Source organism: Coturnix japonica, chromosome 1 (genome assembly GCF_001577835.2).
Source record: "Coturnix japonica isolate 7356 chromosome 1, Coturnix japonica 2.1, whole genome shotgun sequence".
Classification (NCBI taxonomy): domain Eukaryota; kingdom Metazoa; phylum Chordata; class Aves; order Galliformes; family Phasianidae; genus Coturnix; species Coturnix japonica.
The window spans coordinates 38,914,764-38,937,418 of record NC_029516.1 but is presented as its reverse complement, the minus strand read 5'-3'; the positions used below and the strand labels follow the sequence as shown (position 1 = coordinate 38,937,418).

General features: G+C 35.0%; 2 protein-coding genes across 2 annotated transcripts in view; one reads left to right on the top strand and one right to left on the bottom strand.

Annotated features, from left to right (window-relative positions):
• CEP290 (centrosomal protein 290) overlaps positions 1–15,936 on the top strand; it is a 50,909-nt gene extending 34,973 nt beyond the window's left edge. Inside the window, exons 42-54 of the mRNA XM_015857851.2 lie at positions 1,261–1,406; positions 2,240–2,395; positions 3,240–3,363; positions 5,636–5,770; positions 6,026–6,112; positions 7,753–7,917; positions 8,211–8,333; positions 8,717–8,889; positions 12,459–12,600; positions 14,166–14,239; positions 14,374–14,477; positions 15,310–15,413; positions 15,693–15,936. Coding sequence (XP_015713337.1) covers positions 1,261–1,406; positions 2,240–2,395; positions 3,240–3,363; positions 5,636–5,770; positions 6,026–6,112; positions 7,753–7,917; positions 8,211–8,333; positions 8,717–8,889; positions 12,459–12,600; positions 14,166–14,239; positions 14,374–14,477; positions 15,310–15,413; positions 15,693–15,881 — 1,722 coding nt within the window. The 3' untranslated portion in view covers positions 15,882–15,936. The remainder of the gene's footprint in view (positions 1–1,260; positions 1,407–2,239; positions 2,396–3,239; positions 3,364–5,635; positions 5,771–6,025; positions 6,113–7,752; positions 7,918–8,210; positions 8,334–8,716; positions 8,890–12,458; positions 12,601–14,165; positions 14,240–14,373; positions 14,478–15,309; positions 15,414–15,692) is intronic.
• A 544-nt stretch (positions 15,937–16,480) lies between these two features.
• C1H12orf29 (chromosome 1 C12orf29 homolog) lies at positions 16,481–22,608 on the bottom strand. The gene is made up of 7 exons (XM_015857911.2): positions 22,472–22,608; positions 21,031–21,148; positions 20,402–20,497; positions 19,930–20,046; positions 19,356–19,550; positions 18,001–18,170; positions 16,481–17,436 (listed from the first exon to the last, which is right to left on the bottom strand). Exons 1-7 carry the CDS (start codon positions 22,559–22,561, stop codon positions 17,248–17,250), a joined length of 975 nt encoding a protein of 324 aa, XP_015713397.1. The 5' UTR covers positions 22,562–22,608; the 3' UTR covers positions 16,481–17,247.
• Positions 22,609–22,655: the final 47 nt, after the last annotated feature.

Below are 22,655 nucleotides of genomic sequence, written 5' to 3'. Positions count from 1 at the left end.
TAGTTACTGCTTGTTGCTTAGTACTAGGTGCTTGTATTTTAATGTTTTCCTGTCCTTTTTGTAGAATTAAAAGTCCACAGGTTGTAGAAAACTAAGATTTTATCAGTAGCGGCGAAACTGATTAAGTAAGTGAAGTTAAATGCTCGTTTACAAAATCAATGCATTGATAAAAATTTGAAGTACTTGAGGAGCAAAAAGTGTGAAGCAGTGATGTGTCTGTAAGTGTTTTTTCTTCACAAAAGCAGTCTCCACTTTCCGGAAGTTCTGGAGATGTGTTCACACAGTATCACAGTATCACAGTCTCGTGTGGGTTGGAAAGGACTTTAGAGATCGAGTCCAGCCCTCAGGATTCGTGCCTCCTGTGTAGCAGAGCGGCACTTCTACCACTTGCGCCACAGGGGGGATTCGAACCCAGGGCCTCTGGTGTTGCAAATTGTAAAATTCATTTTACAATTGTTTGTTTTTCCATTTTGTTAACTAATTACTGGCTTGTCACAGTAATTGTTCATATTCTTTTATATTAATTATGAATTCAGTACTAAAGTTATGTTTCCACTTAGTTTGAGGTTTTTTATATACTTACTGTTCAGTGTTTAAAGACATTTTTCACAAACTTTTTTTATCTTTCCTTTTTGCAAGACTTTACTTTCTGTCTGTCTTTTAGTAACTGTAAATTTAGAATGAAGACAGGGCAGAAAGTACAGGGGTGAAATGAAGAAAGGGAAAAGTCCAGTGATAGAACAAAAGGGTTGTTTACAGGGTGATTTTTTGTGATCATATACATACAGGCATATTTTATAATTGCTTAATTTTAACTGTAAGAAAGTACAAATGAGCAGCTTTGCAGGAGGAACGTAAAACCTCCTGGTAAGCTGCAAGAAAAAGGATAGATATCCGGTAAATTGGCATAGAAAAGCCCTTCTTTATCTTCTTTACAAACCTGTAATTTATATTACAGGGATATATTTCACAAGCACATCTAATGTTTTTAAAAACTGTCCCTTTTTTTTTTTTTTTTTTTAAGTAAACATTAAAATGTGAAGATGTATTTGATATTAGAACATTAAATTGCATCATCCTTTTATGCCAGTTACTGCAGCAAGTTTAGAGTATCCAGCTTGCACTGATTTTTACCTAATTATGGTTTGATGTTTCAAATTTAAAATTGTAAAATACTCTGTGATTGTTTTTCCAATGTGTTTGTTTTCTTTCAGAAAACAGTTTGAAAAGAAATATATAATTTGTGTATGTTCTTCACAGGCCTCGAAAGAGGAAATAGTTAGATGGGAAGAAGGTAAAAAATGGCAAATCAAAATGGAAGGGATGAGAAACAAACTTAAAGAAAAGGAAAAGGAAACCGATACTTTAGCCAAACAGTTCGCTACATTGAAGGAACTTTATTCCAGGTGAGTGGTTTTTAATGCATTGTGCTACAAAGTGATGGCATAAGAGAAATCCAAATACTTTTGCCACAAATTCATAACAGCTCATTACAAGATTGATGCCTATATTTGATATTGCTATTGAGATTAAAATAATTATTTAATTTTCAGGCAGCAGGCCACTCCTTTACTATCTCTCACTTGAAGGAAAAAACACAAAGTTTCTTTTCTTCTACACCTGTAGAATAAACTGTCTCTGAATAAAACTAATTTATGTGCCTTCTTATGTTTCCTTTATATGGTGTTCTGTTCTGAAACAAGTAAGTTTCAGCGAGATGGACTTAATCTCACCTCAGTGTTACTGAATCAGACTGTTAGAATTGGATGGTGTGCCACTGTTGTATTATGCTGCTGCAGTACTGCCAGTTCTAGCATGATGAGACCGAAGCTTTTTTTAAACAAAACATAGCAAATAAGCCAACCACATTTGTATGTTAAGTTTACTTCAGTACAGTATTGGGAGGATTGCAGCAATGATGGTTGGTGATGACCTCCAAGTAATGATGGTAGTTGTAACTGTTGTTATATTGTGGATTTTAATAGCTTCAAAATGGCATTTGTCTGAGATCAGAATAAATCTCTCAGGAATTTAATATAAAACACAGACAAGAACAACAAATAACTTGTGACTAGCATGCTGCTAACTTCATGCTCGCTATTATTTCTGTAAAGCTGTTGCTGTACAGTGAGAAAATAAATTTTAAGAATTATTTCAGATTGAAAATATTTTCACCTTAACAAAACAAGCCAGAAAATACAAATAAAGGCTTAGCTGCAATTTTTACTGCATCTTGCAGGACAGAAAAAGAGAAAATTGCTCTTCAGAAGAAACTGAAAAATACTGGTGTTACTGTTGACCATGTTGTTGGAGTAAGAACCTCAGAGACTGAAAAAGAACTGGAAGAGCTAAGGAAACAGAATCTCAGTTTAGAAAATGAAGTTGCTCACATGAGGTGAGAGGCATTTCAAGAAAATCTGTAAAAAAATATGAAATCATAGAATCACTCAGGTTGGAAAAGACCTTAAAGATCATTGAGTCCAACCACAACCTAACCATAGTACCCAAACTCTAAAAACCCTCTGCTAAATCATGTCCCTGAGCACCAAATCCAAATGGTTTTTAAACACATTCAGGGATGGTGACTCAGCCACCTCCCTGGGGAGCTTATTGCAGTGCTTAACAACCCTTTCTGTAAATGAGTTTTTGTCATCAAAATGAGGAAAGAAAAAAATCTGATACAATCAGAAAAAAAAAAGAAAAACAAACAAACAAAAACAACAGAGCAGGTTGCAAAAGTGATATGAGTCTGTGATGAACGAACTTAGAGCTTCCAGGGAGCAGTTGTGCATGTACAGAGATTATACAACATTGGTTTGTTATTTTAAAAGTGAAACAATATAATGTTTCATTGTATAATACATGACTCCTTTTTAGTAAAATTGTAATAATTTCAAGTTGATGAAAGATTCTGGAACTTAGATGTTGTAGTTATGGAGTGTATTCCTAATCATTGTATCCATTATTGCAATACACAGTGTACCTCAGAAGGTAATAGTGTAATAGAAGGTGTACACATCTCAAAAGAGAAGATTCCTTTTCCCAAAGTTGGTAATCTCTATTCACTGGGATTACCTGAAATAGTGTATATGGATAACATTGATTTCATATGACTAGTCCATTAAAATTAGAAGTTTCAGTCCAGTAGTTCAGAAGTTCATGTTTGTTTTACATGAAGGTATGCTGTTCTGTATTAATAGCCATTTTTTTATTTTGGCTTGGTTCATTTTTGGATGTAGAACACAGCAAGCAATTCCACGCGATTCTGTTGTAGAAGAATTACATTTAAAAAATCAATACCTTCAGGAAAGGCTTCATGAATTACAGAAACAGTATTCAAGAGAGATATATTCTAGGCCCTCGGTAAGTTAATAATATAGCCCTATCATCACTACACCTACTTAAGAAAATATTTATTATTTGTTACTAATCTGTATCATTTGGGAAATATTATTTCAAATAATCATTGTTCTAAAACAGAATATGAAATACTCAATTTCTTGTGTAGAAAAAAAGAACTAGTTTCTGAATTCTGCAGGTAGAAGCTGAAATAATATCCCATTTGATACAGTGGAGAAATAAGGGATATATATTGTCAAAAACGTGAGTCTGCAACTGAGTGACTACTTTATACACCACGCTGATTGAAAAATGTGTCATGCAGAGTTTGAGGAGAATTTTAGCTGTGTTTCAGTTACATTAGATGTGGTTTGTTACGCTTTGATTTGTACAGAGTTAATTGTATTGTGAGTATTGAGTTACTGCTTTTTTTTAATTCTTCAGGAAGTAGATTTAACAGTCCAGTCTGTCTCTTTATTTCTTCTTTGGTTTCACTGTCTTCTGCTTTTCTTGCATGCTTCATTCTGTCTTCAACTTGAATTAGAGTACATATTATCAAACTGAACTGAACAAGTCTCCTCCTGTCAGTGTCAATAAAGAGAAGTATTTAAATTACCTTCAAAAGAAATCTGTTTCAAATAGGGATGAAATCAAACATCAGACTAATCTTAGCACTTCTGGTAACAATGGAATAGATGAGGAAGCAAGCATAGAAAGTTCCATTGTGCATAATGAAGGCCATGAGGCTACCAGGGATACGGGCAAAGAAGTCAGTCCTGAGCATCCTGAAGATAATGAAAAATGTGAGGATGCAGATATTTCTTGGGAAGGATTGAAAAACAACAATAGAGCTGAAGATGGTGAAGAGAATTGCACTGGTAAAGAACAAAATATAACCCAGTCTGAAAATGGAAAAACTAATGAGGAATTTGAAGAGGACAGAAAGCAAGAAATATGCAAGCAATCAAATGCTGATGAAAAAGAAAGCTTGGAAGACCTTAATTCTAACAGGATGAGTTGCAATCACTTTTATTCAGGAGAACCTTCTAATCAAGTTAATGATGATGAAGCACAAAAAATAAATGTGAATAATGAAATGAAACAGCACACTGCAGAGAATGAATGTGGAACTTACCAAAGCAATACTGAGGGAGTTGAAACAACCCCAGAACTCTGTGTAATACCTGAGGTTTGATACTGTAGCAGTCTTCTAGCATTTTTTTTCTGTAGAAGTAACATAGAATTGTTTTGAATGGTCTGTAATGATACTGAAGTCATTACCAAATGGTTTGTAAAAACGAATCTTACACTTTCACAATTCATTTGTACGTTAGCTCACAATTCAGTTGTCAATTCTACAGTTTTGATGCAAAAAGCTTACAAATAATCATGACACATGCAGCCTGATGATCATTCTTTAGAGACGTGGTGTGATATAGTACGTACATTTAGAAAAAAAGGTACTGTACTGAAACAGTATTTTATTCCTGTAATATTAACAGTGTGTTAATGGGTCATATGGCTAATTCCATAATTACATAAATAAAGCCTACAGATTATTGTATTGTCAAAAGTGTTTCCTCTCTGCTAATATTGGCTAATAATTTTTCACGTTCCTACACTTGCATTTGGCATACAAAGTACTTTTTATGTAGCAGCCTCTGTGGGTAAAGTTTTAAAATATAGGAACTGATTTGTTCTATGATCTATTTGACTTCAATTAAGTTCTTATGCTATATGAAGTATTTATTGAACATATCAGAATATGTCCTTAAAATTAGATTTTGTTCCCAGGTAGTGTCACAGCTTACTGTACTCAGTACCTTTTCTGTCTTTTAGACTTTGACCTTCATTTGTAACCAATAGTTTGATAGTTAACTGTGGTTTGGCTTTTTTTTTTTTTTTTTTTAATGAGCTTATGCTAATTTGTAAGCTTTCTGTAATGTCTAAGCAAGTTTAGAAAATATAAGAAAAATAGTTAAAATCGTAGAATTATTAAGGTTGGAAAAGATCTCTAAGATCACTTAGTTCAACTCTCAGTGCATGGTCACCATGCCCCCTAAACCATGTCCATAAGACAAAGTAGATTAGATCTTGTTAATTGGTGATACAATTCTGATCAGTTATATGTCACAAAATTTCTGAGATGAAAAAATTTCAAAAATTTGGTAAACGTTTTGATTTTTTTTCTGTGAAAAATACTAATTGTCTGTTGCTGTTATCAGCTACAATTGGTACAGTGAATAGTGTCCTATGATTTAATAATAATAATAATTTTTTCTTCTGCTTTCTGAAGACATCGGGAGTAGGATCAGATGATCAGTATCAAAGAGAACAAGAGACTCTAAAGGAAAATCTAAGATTATCAACTGAAAATTTTGACCTAAGGCTCCAGCTAGAGCAAGCCAATAGAGATTTGCCAAGACTAAAGGTAACATCTCTTTATCATTTGTCCCCTTTAACCTGGCACAGGTTACTGGATTTCTTAAAAAGAAACTGATGTTTTGTATATATTGGGTGTTTGCCATGTTCTTACATAAAATAAAAGAAAGCTTTGTAGAAATTATTAGAAATGTCACTGTAATGGAAAATTGGTTTCTTTATAATAAAACCAACTTTAACTTTGTTACTGTTAATTTGATTTGAAATATAAATAAACAAGTTCCTTATTACCTTGTTCTGTTAGGACCAAGTAAGTGACTTAAAAAGAATGTGTGAACTTCTCAAAGAAGAGAAAGCAGATGTTGAAAAAAAACTGGGCAGTGTTAGAGGGGTGAGTATTGCAACACCATGTTTTATCACAATTACATTATATGAAAAAAGTACATTATTTAAGGTACATTATTTTGAATGAACTGAAAACAAACAGTGAATGTTCTTTATTTTACTGTTGAAGTGTTATAATAAATTAATAAAGTTCAGCCAGTAGGACCATTAGAATGAATAGAGCAATTATATTAAATATTTGCAGTATTGCGGCTTTGTTTTGCCATTAAACCTATCTTTGGAAAACATGTTTGTACCAAAAAGAGGAGTTACAGCCTTTGTAATAAAAAATTACAATTATAACAGCTTTTTTTTTTTTTTTTTAATTTGTTGCAGATGTTAATGTAACTGGGTAGTGAAGGCATTTACTGTGCAAGACTACACAAATTTTACTCTAGTCATTGTCAGCTGCTTTAATATAGCAATATTTGAAAAGTTACAGGAAGAAAGGCTTCAGCAATGCTGAGCACCTTTTGCTGACTTCTCAAATTTATTTGTGTGAAACGGAATTGAAGCAGAATTAAGCAAGTGCCTTGAAGTATACAAGGAGAATAAATTCTGCTTTGGGGTACCTGGAAAGAATTGTATCTTTTGCAGTTGTAGCTTTTGGATAAGGCAGTTCAGTCTGTAAAACTGTTTCATTCAAAGATTCTGTGAGGCAGCAAATTCTGAAACTTCCTTTTCAGACACAAAGGTCTGTTAGGGGTTTTTCTTAGTTCTGCTGTGTACAGCCACAAAACTTCTAATCTCTTCACTGCTTTTAGAGAAGAAAGAAGTAATTTTCACTTCCAAAACTTGCCACACTGTATAGGTTTATGTAGGGTTCCTAAAATCCTTCCCCATTTTTTGCTCTACTGTGTTGTTCACCTCTGTAGAAAGGAGGTACTTCTGGCCCCAGAATTGGAAACAGCAACATTTTAAAATCATTGTTGAGGAAGTCCATTGCTGCAAAGAATATAAGGAAATAAAGGCATCTGAACACTTTTAAATACTTTTTTGCCTCATAAATAGAAGGGTTGAAGAAAAATGGAGAAAATAATTGTTGGTTGCCTATTTTTTTCTATTTTTTTTTCTTTTCTTCTTTCTTTCTTTTTTTTTTTTTTTTTTTTTTTTTTTTTTAAATTTATTAATGCTTTAAGTTGTAGTTCTTCTGTCCTATTAATTTGTAGAAGGTTGAGTCCTTTAGGCTCACAGGCAGTCATGACTTTTTCTTTTCCCTTTAGATAGTGTTAGTCTTCAAGAAGTTGCATAGTCAGTTGAACCAGGAAACTGCTTTACAAGAAAAACTTGATTAAAAATAATAAAAAATCAAAACCATCTGAACAAACAACAACAACAACAACAAAAAATACCTTAGTACTTTGATGTAATTTTATAATGCTTTATTTTATAAAATACATTAAATTTTGAGATTTAACTGCAGCTTATTTTAGGTAACAAATTGAAGGAGCTGATAATTTGACTTTGAAGGTGAATATATCATTTGACCTTTTGTAAAGCTGAGTAAGAAAGAATCTTGACGATTCAAATGACGCTAAACTTTAACAACTGTATAATGAGTTTAAAGCAATGGAAAATATGCCAGAACAATAACAATTGAAGTGTCTCAGAAGGTTGTATTGTATCTTTCTTTTCTTTTCTGCACAGGCTGGCAGAAGTGGAAAGACAGTCCCAGAACTGGAAAAAACTATTGGTTTGATGAAAAAGGTGGTAGAGAAAGTCCAAAGAGAAAATGAAGATCTGAAAAAATCTCCAGCTGTGGTTTCCAATGAGAAATTACTTAGTCTTGAACAGGAAAATGAGAGATTAAAGGTACTGATTTATCTTAAATTGCATATTCAAATAGCAGTTCATATACAGATTAGTAGGGAAATTCAACAGCGAGCCTATTGTTGATGTTGTTTAGTACAGAAGTGCACAGAAGTAAAATTTCATTTTAGCATAACATACTGCAAGATTTATGGAAAGCTACTTTGTATGTTATGATACATTTAAATATGTGATGAAATGTTCTGTCTGCTAAGGTAGTTGTAACTGCCGTGCTTCAAAAAAAGAGGAAATTCGAAGTAATGTAAATATGTTTTAACAAACTATTTACTGTTTAGTCTGAAATGAAAAAGATGAAACTTGATCTTGGGGACCAACTGAGTATGCATTACGAATCTAAAACCAAAGGAATGGAAAAAGTCATTACTGAAAATGAGAGGCTACGTAAAGAGCTGAAAAAGGTATGATCATTGTCATGAATATTTATTTATGATTATATATGATGATATTTATATATATTATGATTTGTATATTATTTATGATAATTTATTTCCATTAGCTACTTGTGCTAAATATTTTTGTTTTCTTTTTAAAATGGTCAATGTGGTGGATACTTTTCTAAGTATTGTTGTTGCCATTAAAGAACTTCTAAATACATGTGGAGAGGAGATATCTAAGAAACCAGCTAAGACGGAATTTGGAAGTTGTAGTGCTAGTGGTCTGGGATACATTTATCTAGGATACATTGTCAGCTCTGTCTCACCACCTTCTTAGGTAATGCATTGCTACATATCATACAACCTATCACACAACCTATTTTTTTTTTTTTTTAATTAAACAATAGGAAGCTGACAGTGCAGAGAAGCTACGAATAGCAAAAAACAATTTGGAGATATTAAATGAGAAATTAAACGTGCAGCTGGAGGAAGCCATTAAGAAACTAAGTTTGGCTGAGAGCACAGGCCTTCAGCTTGATGAAGCTGACAGAAGAATCTGGAAATCAGTTGCTGCAGCAAGGTATGGATTAAAATTACTCTTCATTCTTCTAATGTTATAAAAAAATACATGCTTATATTTTCATAATTTTTCTTTCCTCTTTTGAAGTTGTTTGCAATACCATGCTTATTGTCTGATTCTCTATTAGTCTGTAGAATCAGTATATACAGCAGAGATTCCATCCTTAAGTACTGACCTTGTTAGCTGATTCTTTAGAGAAGCTGTGTCCTTCCTTCTTCAAATCAGCTTTAGATTCCTGGATAGCTTTGACAAAGGAACTATTTTGTGTTCCTTGCCACTTACATGTACTGAAGTGGGTTTTGTGGAATAAGATCAGCATTTTTTGCTGAACATAAAAAGCTCATACTTTACTATCTCAGCAAAAGGATAGCAATATGGAGGGTAAAGGGGAGATAAAAAACAGAAGCCCAGAACCTGCATTTTCCTGGTTGCATTTGTTTATCTACAGTTAACCATGTGGCTGTGCAGAGGTTGTTATTAAGCCCACTGGGATTTCTGTGCTCTTGGGACACGTACACATAGGTGTTCTGAAGGCCCTGGAATGGAGTCAGCCTGGCAGTCCTGTTACCTATAGTAGAAGGGAGAAAAATTGAGAAACTAGCACTGGATCATGTTTTCCACTGTAAAAAGAGGTGTGGAATCACACTGTCCTAGATTTGTAGATAAAATTCAGACTTAGAAAATCATAAAAAATTACTGTTGGTAATAATAGTGAGTGTCTACAACTCTTTACAAATCACTTACCTAAAAGTTATCTACCCACTGTTCTGAAACTCAGGTACCACTTAAATCACAGTGTAGTACACAGTAAACAAAGCAGTTTTACGACACCAATTTCTCCTGTACAAGTTAGGCATGCATTATTATTTTATTGGTACTTCTGCAGTTAGATCAGATGCTTTTTCTATGACAACCTACTTACACAGACTGGAGATCTTAACTCTGCAGACTGAATAACTTTTAAATGACATTCATTTATTTAATAGAAGCAAGTTGCTTTGAACTGTTTTGTGGCTTGCTTGCAGCAGGTATTTTGGTGAGCAATCACCCCCAAAAGAAATGCCAGTCCAAAAACATTACTGTTAACACCTGTTTTCACTAGTGAGCTGCATACAAAAATGATATTCAGGTGTCTCCCTTGCATGTTTAGTGATTGAACAGATTGATGCAGAATACTGATATAAGATACATTCATGTGAAAATGGAGAACAAGTAATTTTATCCTTCTTTGAGGGAACAGTTTTTAATTGGGTATCACCTCTTGTATTTGGCACATCAAAGGAAAATTTCTAAAGAAACTGTAATAATGCTTATGCTAGCTGGAGAAAGAAACAGCTTCAGTCCTGCAGAGGCATGGAACAGAGCAGGTTTCTGTGGAAAAATACTTAGCCCTGGGCTTCTATATGTTCTCATAACAAAATATGCTCATGCTGCAAACATCTTCAGTGTTTAGAGATAGAAAGTATCTACAAAAAGTTTATCTACCTCTGACAGCAACTTTGTAAGGGCAGAAGATTAACTAGACAAGAGAGACATCTGTCTGATTTCAGACAAGGTCAGATTGCTGTTGAACTTGTCTCTCTGGTCTTGCGTTGCTGTGGGATCCCATGGTGGAATTGTAGAGCTTCTCTGACACACAGCCGAACCATTTCACTTCACTGAGACTTTAGGAAGCTATTCCTTTATTTTCTTCTTCTTTCTAACTACAAAAGTAAAATGTCTGTATGCAAGGTCAGATGACTGCCATATTTAGTGCCAGAAAGAGGGAAATACTAGCTGTCAGTCACAGAAGGAAGAACATGCATTGAAGATGTAGACCATTTAGGCCCTGCGTTACCAGCATAATGTTTTAATATAGTTTCTCTCTTAGTTATTCACCTATTTGAAAAACATTTATACTACCTTCTTTTTAGTCAATATGCATAGTTGTGTGACAATGTATATATATATATACATATATATATGCATGTATATGTATATATATATATACACATATATATATATATACATATATATATGCATGTATATGTATATATATATATACACATATATATATATATACATATATATATGCATGTATATGTATATATATATATACACACCTGTGTATGCATGAGGGCTGCTCAAAAAGTAATGCCTTCTGTTTTATTATGTTGACCCATGACATCAGCTGCAAATGGTGGTGGCATGGAAGTAGAAGCTGAACCTCCTTGCCCATAGTCTGTTGCATTTTGTTGCCATGAGACAGATGGCAGCAGAGGGACAGCCTGTCAAAATAGCATCTGACAGAGGAAGTGCATATGAAGCAAAGGCACGTAACTGAATTCTTCCATATGGAAGAAGTTGCACCCATTCACATTCATCGACACTTGCTGATCATTTCTGGAGACCAAACAGTGGATGTGAGCACAGTGAGGTGGTGGGTGGTGTATTTAAGCAGTGGTGACAGTGGGTCAACTTCGCTGGTACAGATTTGTACTATGCAGTCTTTTGTTCATCACTGGCAGAAAAAATGCAGAGCTAATACTGATGAAAAATAGTGTTTTGCAGGACAGATTCTCAGCTGTCATATAGCATTACTGTGCTCCCTACTTTCCATGGAAATAGACAGGAGGTATTACTTTTGGAGAAACCTATGTATATAAATATAGAATCATGATTAATTATACTTGACTATTTCAAATAGTGTGAATAAAAACTTTTTATTTGGTTTAAGATGGTTTAAGGTTAACAACATTTTCAAGTCAATAAATAGTATCAACCTAGAAAAGCTCATTGGAGCATTTTATCATGTAGTCCACCTCATCAACATATTTTCCAGATCAGATACGTGGTAATAAAAAGTCCTTGGTAGGGTGTCACTTACATGATCCTCGGGATTTTACCATTTGGCAAGTAGGAAGAAGTTTCAGTCCACATCTGAAAAGTCTCTTCAGCAGGAGGACTGGATTAGATATCTCTAGCAGTGTTTTGCAATCAACATTTCTGTTTCTAGGAAAACATTTTTGTAGCTGGCTCAAAGCAACATGAATTCCTCATCAGACTCCAAGGCAGAACATCATTTCTTGTAGAACACTTTTTCTGTTCAGAGTCTGCATCTTCTGCATCTGTATTAAGTTTTTGCACAACATTGGTTTATTCTCCATAAATTGTTAAATCACAGACAATGAAGTAAGACCCGAACAATGCATTCACTGCATCATCCAACTGAGTACAGTAAGAGACATGCATGGTTTAGCAAGGAATAGCCTGATGTATATGATGTGCAAAACCACAGAGGATTACAATAACTCCGTATTATAGTAGTAGGATCAACAATGGTGGAACGGTGATAATCATTATTCTTAAATAATCCTAAAATGTTTCATTATGCTTAATTCAGCTCACTTAATAAATTAGACCAGTGATTATTTGAAGGCTTGTGCTCCAAACACATTTCAGGATATCTTTTACAACACCTTATCTGCTTTGAGAATATCTTAATTTCTATTTTTTATAAAAGTGTTAGCATTTCCACTTATCTTTCTCTCTTTACATAATAATAATAATCATAAAAACCCTAAACTCAGGATGCATGAGTCAAAGATGAAGGAATTGGAAATGGATATTGCTAAGAAAACCCAGAGCATTACTGACCTTAAACGGCTGCTTCAGGAGGCAACAGAACGTGAACACAGTGCTGATAAAAACTTACAGGATCTAAAAGAGCAAGTGAGTAAAAATCTGAACCAGACGAGCCTAAGAATAGATTAATTTTAATTTTCTTCTGATGTCCATACTGACAGAGTTTATTTTTCTTTAATCTATATTTTTAATTATTTTCAGTTTTAGTTGCGATAGTTGTACATTTAGATATTTTCAATGACTAAAAAGGTTTATCACTTATAAACACATACTGATTTCTCAGGGGAAATAGTATTTCTCTCTGTATTTTTTACTTACAGTTTCACTGATCATTTGAAAGGCTGTAAGTATAGATACTTCATATTGTCTTACAATCATTCTAGCTTGTTCAGCACAGTAATTTTTGTACAGGAACTTTCTTCTTTCTTCAGTCTTTTTGGGGACTGATTTTTCCATCCTAAAGGGGATTTTTGTGTTTCTTTCTATACAGTCCTTACAGTATAACTCACATAGGGAAGAGTTGCTGAATTTGTCTAAGGTACACTTGAAAAGATGGATCAGATTTTGAGTTTCACGTATGCCAGAGATGTAGGCCTGTGTCTATATAGGTGGATTATCCTGGATTAGCTTCCATCTTCTTCTTTACTGAGATGTACATGGTTTTCTTCCCTGGATGTCTTGCACTGGCACTTCTCAGAGTAAAGTGCTGAATACACAAAAGTCATACATTCCCTAACCAAGTAAATGTATTCAATAAATAGAAAGAGAACATGGAATGGAGTTTTGTAAAACAATTACTTTACTATTTGCTTATGTTTGCTTTTCACTTTCTGGTTTAAAGTCAGCACAATTAACATGAACGAGCTTCTCCTGAACTGATGGATCCTGCTTACCAATAGCAAAATTAAGAGAAATTCTTTTATTATGTGACATTTATCTGGGGCAACACAATTTCAGGTTTGTTTTGTCTCAAATGCAAATGAAAGGATGTGGTCAAGGTTCACTCCAATTCAAAGAAACCGATCTATTGTCAAAGAATTTTAGGTAATAATAGAACCAAAATCTATTCCTAACAGTAGCCTTATAAGAGTTCATAAATAATCACTGTATTAAAATAAAACACAAATCTAATTAAAGAGACGTTAAATTTTTGCTCTTGTATCTTCTACTGAAAGGTATGTCTACAGGCTAACTCCCTCTCTGCTTTTAGTTTATGACTACAGATCATTTCTAGTCAATGTACATTAATTTGAGTTTTAATTGCAGTTACTTGCATTTCAAATGACACAAAGAAAATTGGACACCTAGGTATGCAAACATGTCAGTACCTTTAGTGTGTTATAACTTTCATTCTGATGTTTCAATTTATGTTCCTAACATTCTCTTCAATACTTTTTTCCACCCTTGATGAAATATGCAGCACATTCTAGCTTTAAGAGTACTGTAGATAATTAGAAACTGCAGAAACTGGATGTAGGTTATTACTTCCACTCTTTGTGATCACCTAGTACTTAGCTACACCACCTACTATATTAGTGTTATTTCTTTCGTTTTATTAAACTACGTCAAAGTAACTAACTCCATGTGAAATGCACGATCTGTGGATACTGTTTTAAAGACAATGTCTTGTTTGTTTGTTTTTTAAAAAAAAGATTGAGCTTCTCAGCAACCTTCCTGAAAGTGCAAGGACAGAGCATGGCTTCATCAGGGAGCTTCAGCTTTTAAGGTACTGTATTTCTCAGCCAACATATATGAAATGAGAATGATAAGCTAAAAGCCACTGCAGATTTTAATTATGTATTACATATTCCTAAACATGATGAGATTTTTAAATTATTAAAAAATTATTTTATATTCCAGTTTAACCAATAGTCAATTAAAGGAAGAAAAAGCAGAACTAGTACGCCAGATAGAAGACTATAAGCACCAGATACACATGTACACAAGTGAAGATCCTGCAGCTGGTAATCATTTTCAGTACATAAAATAACAATTTTTGTGTAGTTCAGGCCTGAAACTATTTTTACTCAATATGTGTCCAAAATAATATAATGCAAATATTTCTATGGTTTTATTAGTGGCAGTATACCATAAACTGGAGCAAATTAAGGTTTGTGAATTTACCTAAGATATTTATAAGTTAGTATTAGTAAAAAATTATTTTGAGCAAAAGGCTGGAATCTTTGCAAGATTTCTCATTCCAAGAAGTGAGTATTTCATGCTTTCTAAACCTCAAATACTGCTTGTAAAACTTCAGTCATTCATTGAAACCTTCCAGCTTACTCCTCTTGCCTTGGATTCCAGGCTTCTAGGAAACAAGTGTCTATTTCAGGATACCAGCCCTGTGAATGATTTAAGATTAGCAGCTGTCAGAAAAAGCCACAGCAAAAGCAAAGAGGGCTGTAGAGCAGCACGCTGCCATAACACCAGGAAGAAAACAAACAAACAAACCCACATGCTCTTGAATCATGAATATAATTAATAAGATCCTTAAACTCTCTTTTCCAAATTTTCTGTATTTAATTTAGAGAAACTGCACATGTATTTTTCAGGAATGTGCTGATAGACTGGTCATTTGAGTACTGCATTCAGTAACAAGAATAATACACCATTACCTAATTGGTGGAAGAACCAAAGAATAGCCAGGATGATTAGAAATTTTGGTGGTTGTTGATCAGAACTGAGTTTACACACTGCATCTCTTTACAGTTGAAACAGCTGAAGTATTATTGTAACAAATTTATGTGATTGATTATACTTACCTGTAATTTGCTATCAAGTCAATGATTTTTGCAGGAAATAGTGAAGTTTCAAAGGATAAAAACGATAAGTTACTGACAGAAGTAGCTGACCTTCAGGCACAGCTGAAAGCTTCTGAGTTGGAGAAAGAGCAGCTGAAGGTGAGTTGCAGAGATGATCTTGGGAAAGATAATGATCACAACTATAGTCAGTTAGAAGAACCTACTTAATACCCTAAATGACACAAAAACAAGTCAATTTCTAAGAGTTATGCCTATGAAGCTGATATTGTTAGTGAATTTTCCCAAGTAGATTTGTCTGTTGTAGAACGCATGTTCTCTAACACTCTTGTCTCTGAAGAAAAAAGGAAAAAAAGCTGTTGAAGACAAGTATTTCCTAAGTTTTGATTACAGATGATATCCCTTTGTTCTCTGTAATAGGAAGAAACAAAAAAGTTGAGAAAAGAACTGGAAAACTTCAATCCTTCCTTTTTTGAAGAAATTGAGGATCTGAAATACAACTATAACGAAGAATTAAAAAAAAATATTCTTTTAGAAGAAAGATTAAAGAAGCTTTCTGAAGAGTTTGGCGTGCAAGTGGATAGCCCAGCCAATAGTTCTGCTGATTAAACATTTAGTTTCCTTAGTACTGATAAGGAAAATAAATTCTTGGGCAGTTACAGAATACTGTTTTGTCTGTCATTCCGGGATAAGAAAAAAAAGGTATTGAAGTCATAATGATTTGGTACATTCTGCAGCTTGCTGAATTGATTAAGTCAATGGATTACAGTCAGTATTCACATACACCAGTCAAAATGAAAACCAGTTTTACCTCTCCCATCAAGTTTGCAATATTATTCTGAACAGTAATTGCAGTCATATATGTTCTTAAGGAAAAGTCCAAGTTTTCAACTCTAACCAGAAGTTCAGAAACTCTGAAAGCACTTTATGTATGGTAAATTCCAGATCAACAATACTGTAATTTATTCTGTCTGTCTTGCATTTTAACAGTAGACAGCGTTGTGGTCACCTCCGTTCTTACAACGTTAATTATTTTTACATTAATTGTACAAAATTCAAGAATAGAGAATGGAAAACATGCTTGCAGTACAGCAGCCAAACTAGAAGTATTTTTGTAAATAAATGTACAGTTACTATGTGAATTTTTCCATTTTCTATACTTTATACATATAGATGTATAGTTTTGTAGCGCAAATAAAAGCCCACTCTCAAACCACTATACATTCTTACTTTATTATTTGTGCCATCTTTTTTCAAATACTTAATAATGTTTCATAAATTTAGATGCAGTCTTATAATGTTTACTATGAAGCCAAGTCAAATCTTTCACTAAGAATCTTCAAAATAGAATGAGTATACTTCCTTTTACTTCCTCTAATCTTTGCACAAAAATAGTGGAAGTAGATGTAGGATGTAGCTTAATTAGTTTCTCAGGTTCTGGCACAATGCTGCAGGTTATCAATTGAGTAAGTCCATAACATATTTTCACCCAAGAAATACATAAATGTTTTAAGAAATCATCAAACTTCAGGCCTAATTCCAGTCCCACCAGAAATCTATTCATCACTGATAAAAATACAACCAACTAGGTCATGAATCTGAGTTCTACATGTTGTGTCACAGTAATTATATTTAGCAAAGCGCATCCTAGGGAACTTTCACAGTTGATTACATTCGTTAACTAAGCTACTAGGATCAGCCAGTTTGTTAGACAACGTGCTGCTTAACCATTAGCAGTTCCAGAAATGGGTGCACAAGTTGAGGATTTTTCAAAAATGAAAATAAACATGCTAGAAGCTAGATTCTGCTCTGGAAGTCACATACATTACTACATATGATAAGTCATTTGATAAAAACTTCAAACTGTAGAGTACAGAGCTTGCTGTTCAAGTAGGAAGATTCCTTTCTGTAAGGAGTTCTGTGATAGAAAAAAATCGGAATGCAGGACATAGAGCTATTAAATAGAAAAGTAACTTCAGTCATCAAACTTGATATCTTTGAGTCTGTCAAATCTTTGACCGTCTAGTTTTGAAAACTGGTGAAACAAACTCTTTGGTCCAAAATCACAGTCATAGTCATTTCTATTGAAAGAAATAACAACGGGCTGAGAATTCAGGTATGTCTCTGCAAGTGGCCAGCATAAACCAAGATGATGGCGATGGAGCTAAAACAAAAAAAAAAATAGATTCATTTAGAGATTTTGATATACCAGCCTGAGAATTCCCTGTTTGGGGGATTCAGTTCTAGGATTCTCTGTACTAGGTCAATTCTGATAAACACTTATGAGTTATCTGTTGTTAGAATTATAAGACTAAGCAAAGCACAAAAAGCAAACAAGAACCACCGCGTCCTCTAAAGCATCAGAAATAAAAATTAACTTGCTAATGAATCAAAGATTACATCTATCAGTACTTATTCTCTTAAGTCAACCTTACAAAAAATGATTTTTTAAACAAAGTTTTAAAATGTTGACCAAACGCTGTGTAGATAGGAAAATTATCTTATATTCTCAATTACTATAAACATAATGTGGGTGATAAAAAAATGTAATAAACCATCAGCTGTGGTGAATGCTATTCAGTGGCTTGCTTAATTCTACTGTAACCAAATTTGCTATGATTGCTAGCAAAGAATTTGAGAAGGAAGGTAAAAATTGAATGATAAGCCACAATGCCTCAACAACTACAAATTATTATAGTGCTTTCTACACATCTGTCTATCTATTTACCTTGATTAAACATCCATCACGGCAGTGCCAAACTATTCCTTCAACTTGGCCCTCACTGCAGCCTTCAAACCAGGACACTATGTCACTTTGTTTCAAAGTAGGTGGGTTCTTTATTTCAAATGCTCCATGTGGTACCAGAAGATGTATAGGTTGCTTTTTGCTTCCCAGTCCTATGTTAAAGGGAACAAAAATCTTTCTGCAGTTATGTGTTTTAACATTCATCTCACTTTTATTACAGACATCTAAAAAGTGCTCAATAAAGGCAGATTTCTACTAGACTCTACAGCAATATACTGTCTTTTAAAGACCAATTACACATAAATATCAAATGTAGCCATCTTCTCCTCATACAACTTTTATTTATAGAATATACATTAACATGCCTCAGTTGTTACAGTCGTCAGTTTCATGCTCATGTTCACATCCTCGGCAACCACAGAGCCACTAAATTCTTCATGCTTCAAAGATCACGGCTCATACCACAAACATCTTAGTTTGAGAAATTGCATATTTTCTAATGAATGCGCAATATCACTTAGGCAAGGCTGTTTAATAAAAAAACCTTTGCCTCTTCAGTGACCGAAGATTCACACTGAAAACTAAGACCAGAACTTTAAGAAAATTGGCTGAATAAATTTTTCTATTTTAATGAATTAAGCAGCATCAAAAAAAAAAAGCACAACTTTTCCAGTCAGTGTATTTTATTTTATTTTTTCCCCTGGGAAATTCTCATTAAAAATGAGATTATACTCATTAACTGCCTGAAAAATGCAGTATGGATTAGTTAGATTATGTCCTGACTACTGAGCAAGCAGTAGTCTTGGACAGCAAAGCCATCTTTCAGGAGTCACAAAGCTCTGCATGGGTATAGCAGAAACCTCAGTTTCAGGTATGCCATAAACTGTTTCCTATAAATAGATATATTATATATAAATATATGTGCGTGTGTATGTGTGTGTGTATAATAGGCACATATTTTTAAAATCAAAGTTAAATGATCACAGTTACCTTCATGAAGAAAGTTTTATGGTTGTTTTCATGAATAAAACTGCTACTCTTTGTTGAAAAGCTACGGCAAAGCAATTTTCATATTAACTCCTGAATAACACACAGGCAGACAGGGGTTTAATAGACAAACTTGTAACAGTTTCATGTTCTAAGCTGAGTGCATTTTGGGTACCAACCTGAGAGTATTCTTTGAGCTAGCCCTTCCTTTCCTTCCTAATAAATGTTACATATTTAAACATGCTTTTTCTTCTATTCAAAGAGAGAAAAAGAAATAAAAAATTACACAAAGAACATTAATGCCTTTCCAGCTAAAATATCACTGAATATTTTTATCCGTACAAACTTACCATATGGATTTGCATTAATATTTGTCCCAATAAGCTCCAGTGTTTGTTCTAGAAGTTCTGACAGTGACACTGGTCTGATTTCCAAAAGCCCAGGGTCAGCATGGTGTTTCAATACAAGTGCCATTTCAGTCTCATAACTTACAACAGATGAGTGCCAGCAATACTGCTTACTGTTTTTCTCCACAGGCACCCAACCTATGAAAAAACATGCCATTTTACCAAAATAAGTTATCTAAATTTATCAAACGCCAAATAAATCTGTATATGCATTAAAATCAAACCAAACCAACAACAAAAAAAACACAACAGTTACCTCAGATAAAAACAGAGTAACAGAGAAACAGTTATATCTCTAAGAAATATAAGAAGAATACAAACATGGCAATTTCCTAGTATGGACGTACAGAACTTCAGCTGTAAGACAAATTGTATTTACTTTCAGTATGTCAGAACAAAGCCTTTCTGGATAATGAACAAATAATATTCTGATTGTTTTCTATATGTGCCAGCTACTATTTTTACTAATTCTGATTCACTTCAAAACAATATTTTTTCACCATTTTACTACGCGTACCTGGCATATGTCCATTTTCATCAGGCAAAGGATTGCCATTAGAGAACTCTATTTCCTTGGCTGGGATCCAGGTATCTGGAACAGGCTTGAAATCCTCTTCAACATTCCAATGGAATTCTAGACATATAAATGCAGCATTTAGAATTGGCAAACTGATAGAATTACATTTTGATCCTCTGTCAATGGAAGCATTAAAATACTGTGATCTAAACCTTATTTGAAAGACAGCACATTACTTTGTAAAAGCACCAGTGCTTGATTTACAGTCTAGAATCAGGAGGTTTAAAGTAACATATTGGCCTCTAAGTAGTTAAGATTAAGAAATAGCTACCTGAATAGCCAGTAATATATTTACATTAGGATGAGAGAAGAAAAGATGAGTGATGTGTTAAAAAAAAATGGAGCTGGATAAGTGACATTTTCTGTGTCAGATGAGAGGTGAAGTATCCTGCAAGAAAAAATCTTTACTGACCTTTACAATCGTCCACTGAATATAAGAATCGTTTGAACCTTTTTTCAGCTTGTTTGTTGGGTCTTCTGTCCAGCCTGGCCCATAGGTATGGCTGCCCTACAGGTCCCAAAGTTATAAAAACAGCCGTTTACTTATGTAATAGTACCCCGCATAGTACAGAAATCAACTGCATAAAGGTTAAAGCACGAAATTGTTGCTCATTTGTCGCTACTTCATATCCAAAGCCCTGCTTTAATTAACGATTTAGTTATTGTATACAAATCTGAAAATCTACTTGATGAATTTTGCCTAGTTTAATACAACATTTCCTTACCACTCCAGGGAAAGGCAAGAACCCCAGTGATGCAATAAACCAATCTAATAATTTTCCTCCAACCTCCATAATATTGATCCTTCTCAAGGAAGTTACACATCCTCTACATAAATTCTAGCATCCAAAGAACATCTACTAATAATCATTTTTCAAATGAGGCATGTAAACTTCAACTGTACTTCACATACAATAGAGAGTAAAATCTCTAACAACTTTAAGGACAACACAATATATTTATGGTAACTATTACTTTGTGATCAACTTCAACAAGCCACTAGTGAGCATGAGAAACTCGTATATGGATCTTCCTTATTACCTTTATAGGTAGTTACATAGCAGCAGGTCCCATCCACCTTTTCAGTAGGAACTGCATTGTATATATCTGCCTCTAACGCCTTTTCATTTAGGGTTTCAGTTGCCAAAACTTTGAATGGCTGAAAAGAAGACAGGTATTTTAATCACCTTTTTATTTTAAATCCTAATCACTGCTACATTACTGCATTGTTTTTATACTTTCCTGCTTTGTACTGCTGGCCTATACGTGTTTGAATTAACAATATTTTCTTGTATAATAATCATCTCTCCTTCCTCTGTCCCTAGTCAGCTTTGAACTATAAGCTGGTCACTGTCTCTTCCTGCTGGTCAAACATAAGGAAGCTCTCATCTTGAAAATGTCTCCAAACACAGAACATAGAACTCACAAAAAGAGAAGCTTCTACATACTCCATTTACATTGCAGGACTATTTAATAGGATCATAGAATGCCTTGGGTTAGAAGGGACCTTAAAGACCATGTAGTTCCAATCCCTTGCAGCAGGCAGTGGCACCACCCACTGGATCAAGCTACCCACGGCCACTTCCAGCTTGGCCATCAACACCTCCAGGGACGGGGCACCCACAGCTCTCTTAGCTGAACAAGGGGAAATGGTTTTAAGTTGAAAGAGGGAAGATTTAGGCTGGATATTAGGGGGAAGTTCTTCACTAGGAGAGTGGTTAGGCCCTGGAACAGGCTGCCCAGGGAGGTTGTGGATGCCCCATCCTTGGAGGTGTTCAAGACCAGGTTGGACAGGGCCCTGGGCAACCTGATCTAGTAAAGGTGTATGTTTGGTGGCCCTGCTAGGCAGGGGGGTTGGAACTACATGACCCTTGAGGTCCCTTCCAACCCGGGTCATTCTGTGATTCTGTGACAGTCTATTCCAGCACGTCACCTCCCCCCCCAAATAAAGATGTTCCCTCTAACATCTTACCTAAATCTCCCCTCTCATGAATGGTTCCCCACGTCCTATTACTATCAGACCATGTACAAAAAGCTACTCTCCCCCTTTTCCATACGCTTCCTTTCAGAACTGAAAGGTTATAATGAGTTCTCCCTCAAACATTCCATTAACCCTACCTATAACCATAACATAAAGTTCATATGAAGGTAACATTTTCAAACAGTGAAGAAAACATCAGTCAGTTTTCCTACTAGCATTGCCTTCCTTAGCAGCCATAGCCCCAGTGCTATCCTTGCCCACATAACTAATTCCATATGAATCCATATGAAGGAATAGCAATTTAGGAAAGGACCCTAACCTAACAGATGTTTCAGTCAAACTGGACAGCAGGAAGTGGAAGCCTACAGCCGCACAGACGGATGCCACCCACCCTCTGACATTTCGCCCTCGCCCCTCGGGAGCTCCCCCGTAGCCGGGCCGGGTTCCCGATCTCGGCCTACCGGGCCCAGCGCCTCCTCCAACCCGCACCGCCCCGGTCACCTGGCGCTCACGCTTGGCGGACGGCTCCTCCTTCACCTCAGTCACGAACAAACACGGCACCTTGCGCTGCACCGCACCCCTACGGCTCATGGCCCCGCCGCCTCTCTCCCACCGCCGGCCCCGCTCCCGGCCGGATGCGCGCCCGCACCGCGCTGCGCCATGGGAGGTGTAGTCCGGCAGCGCT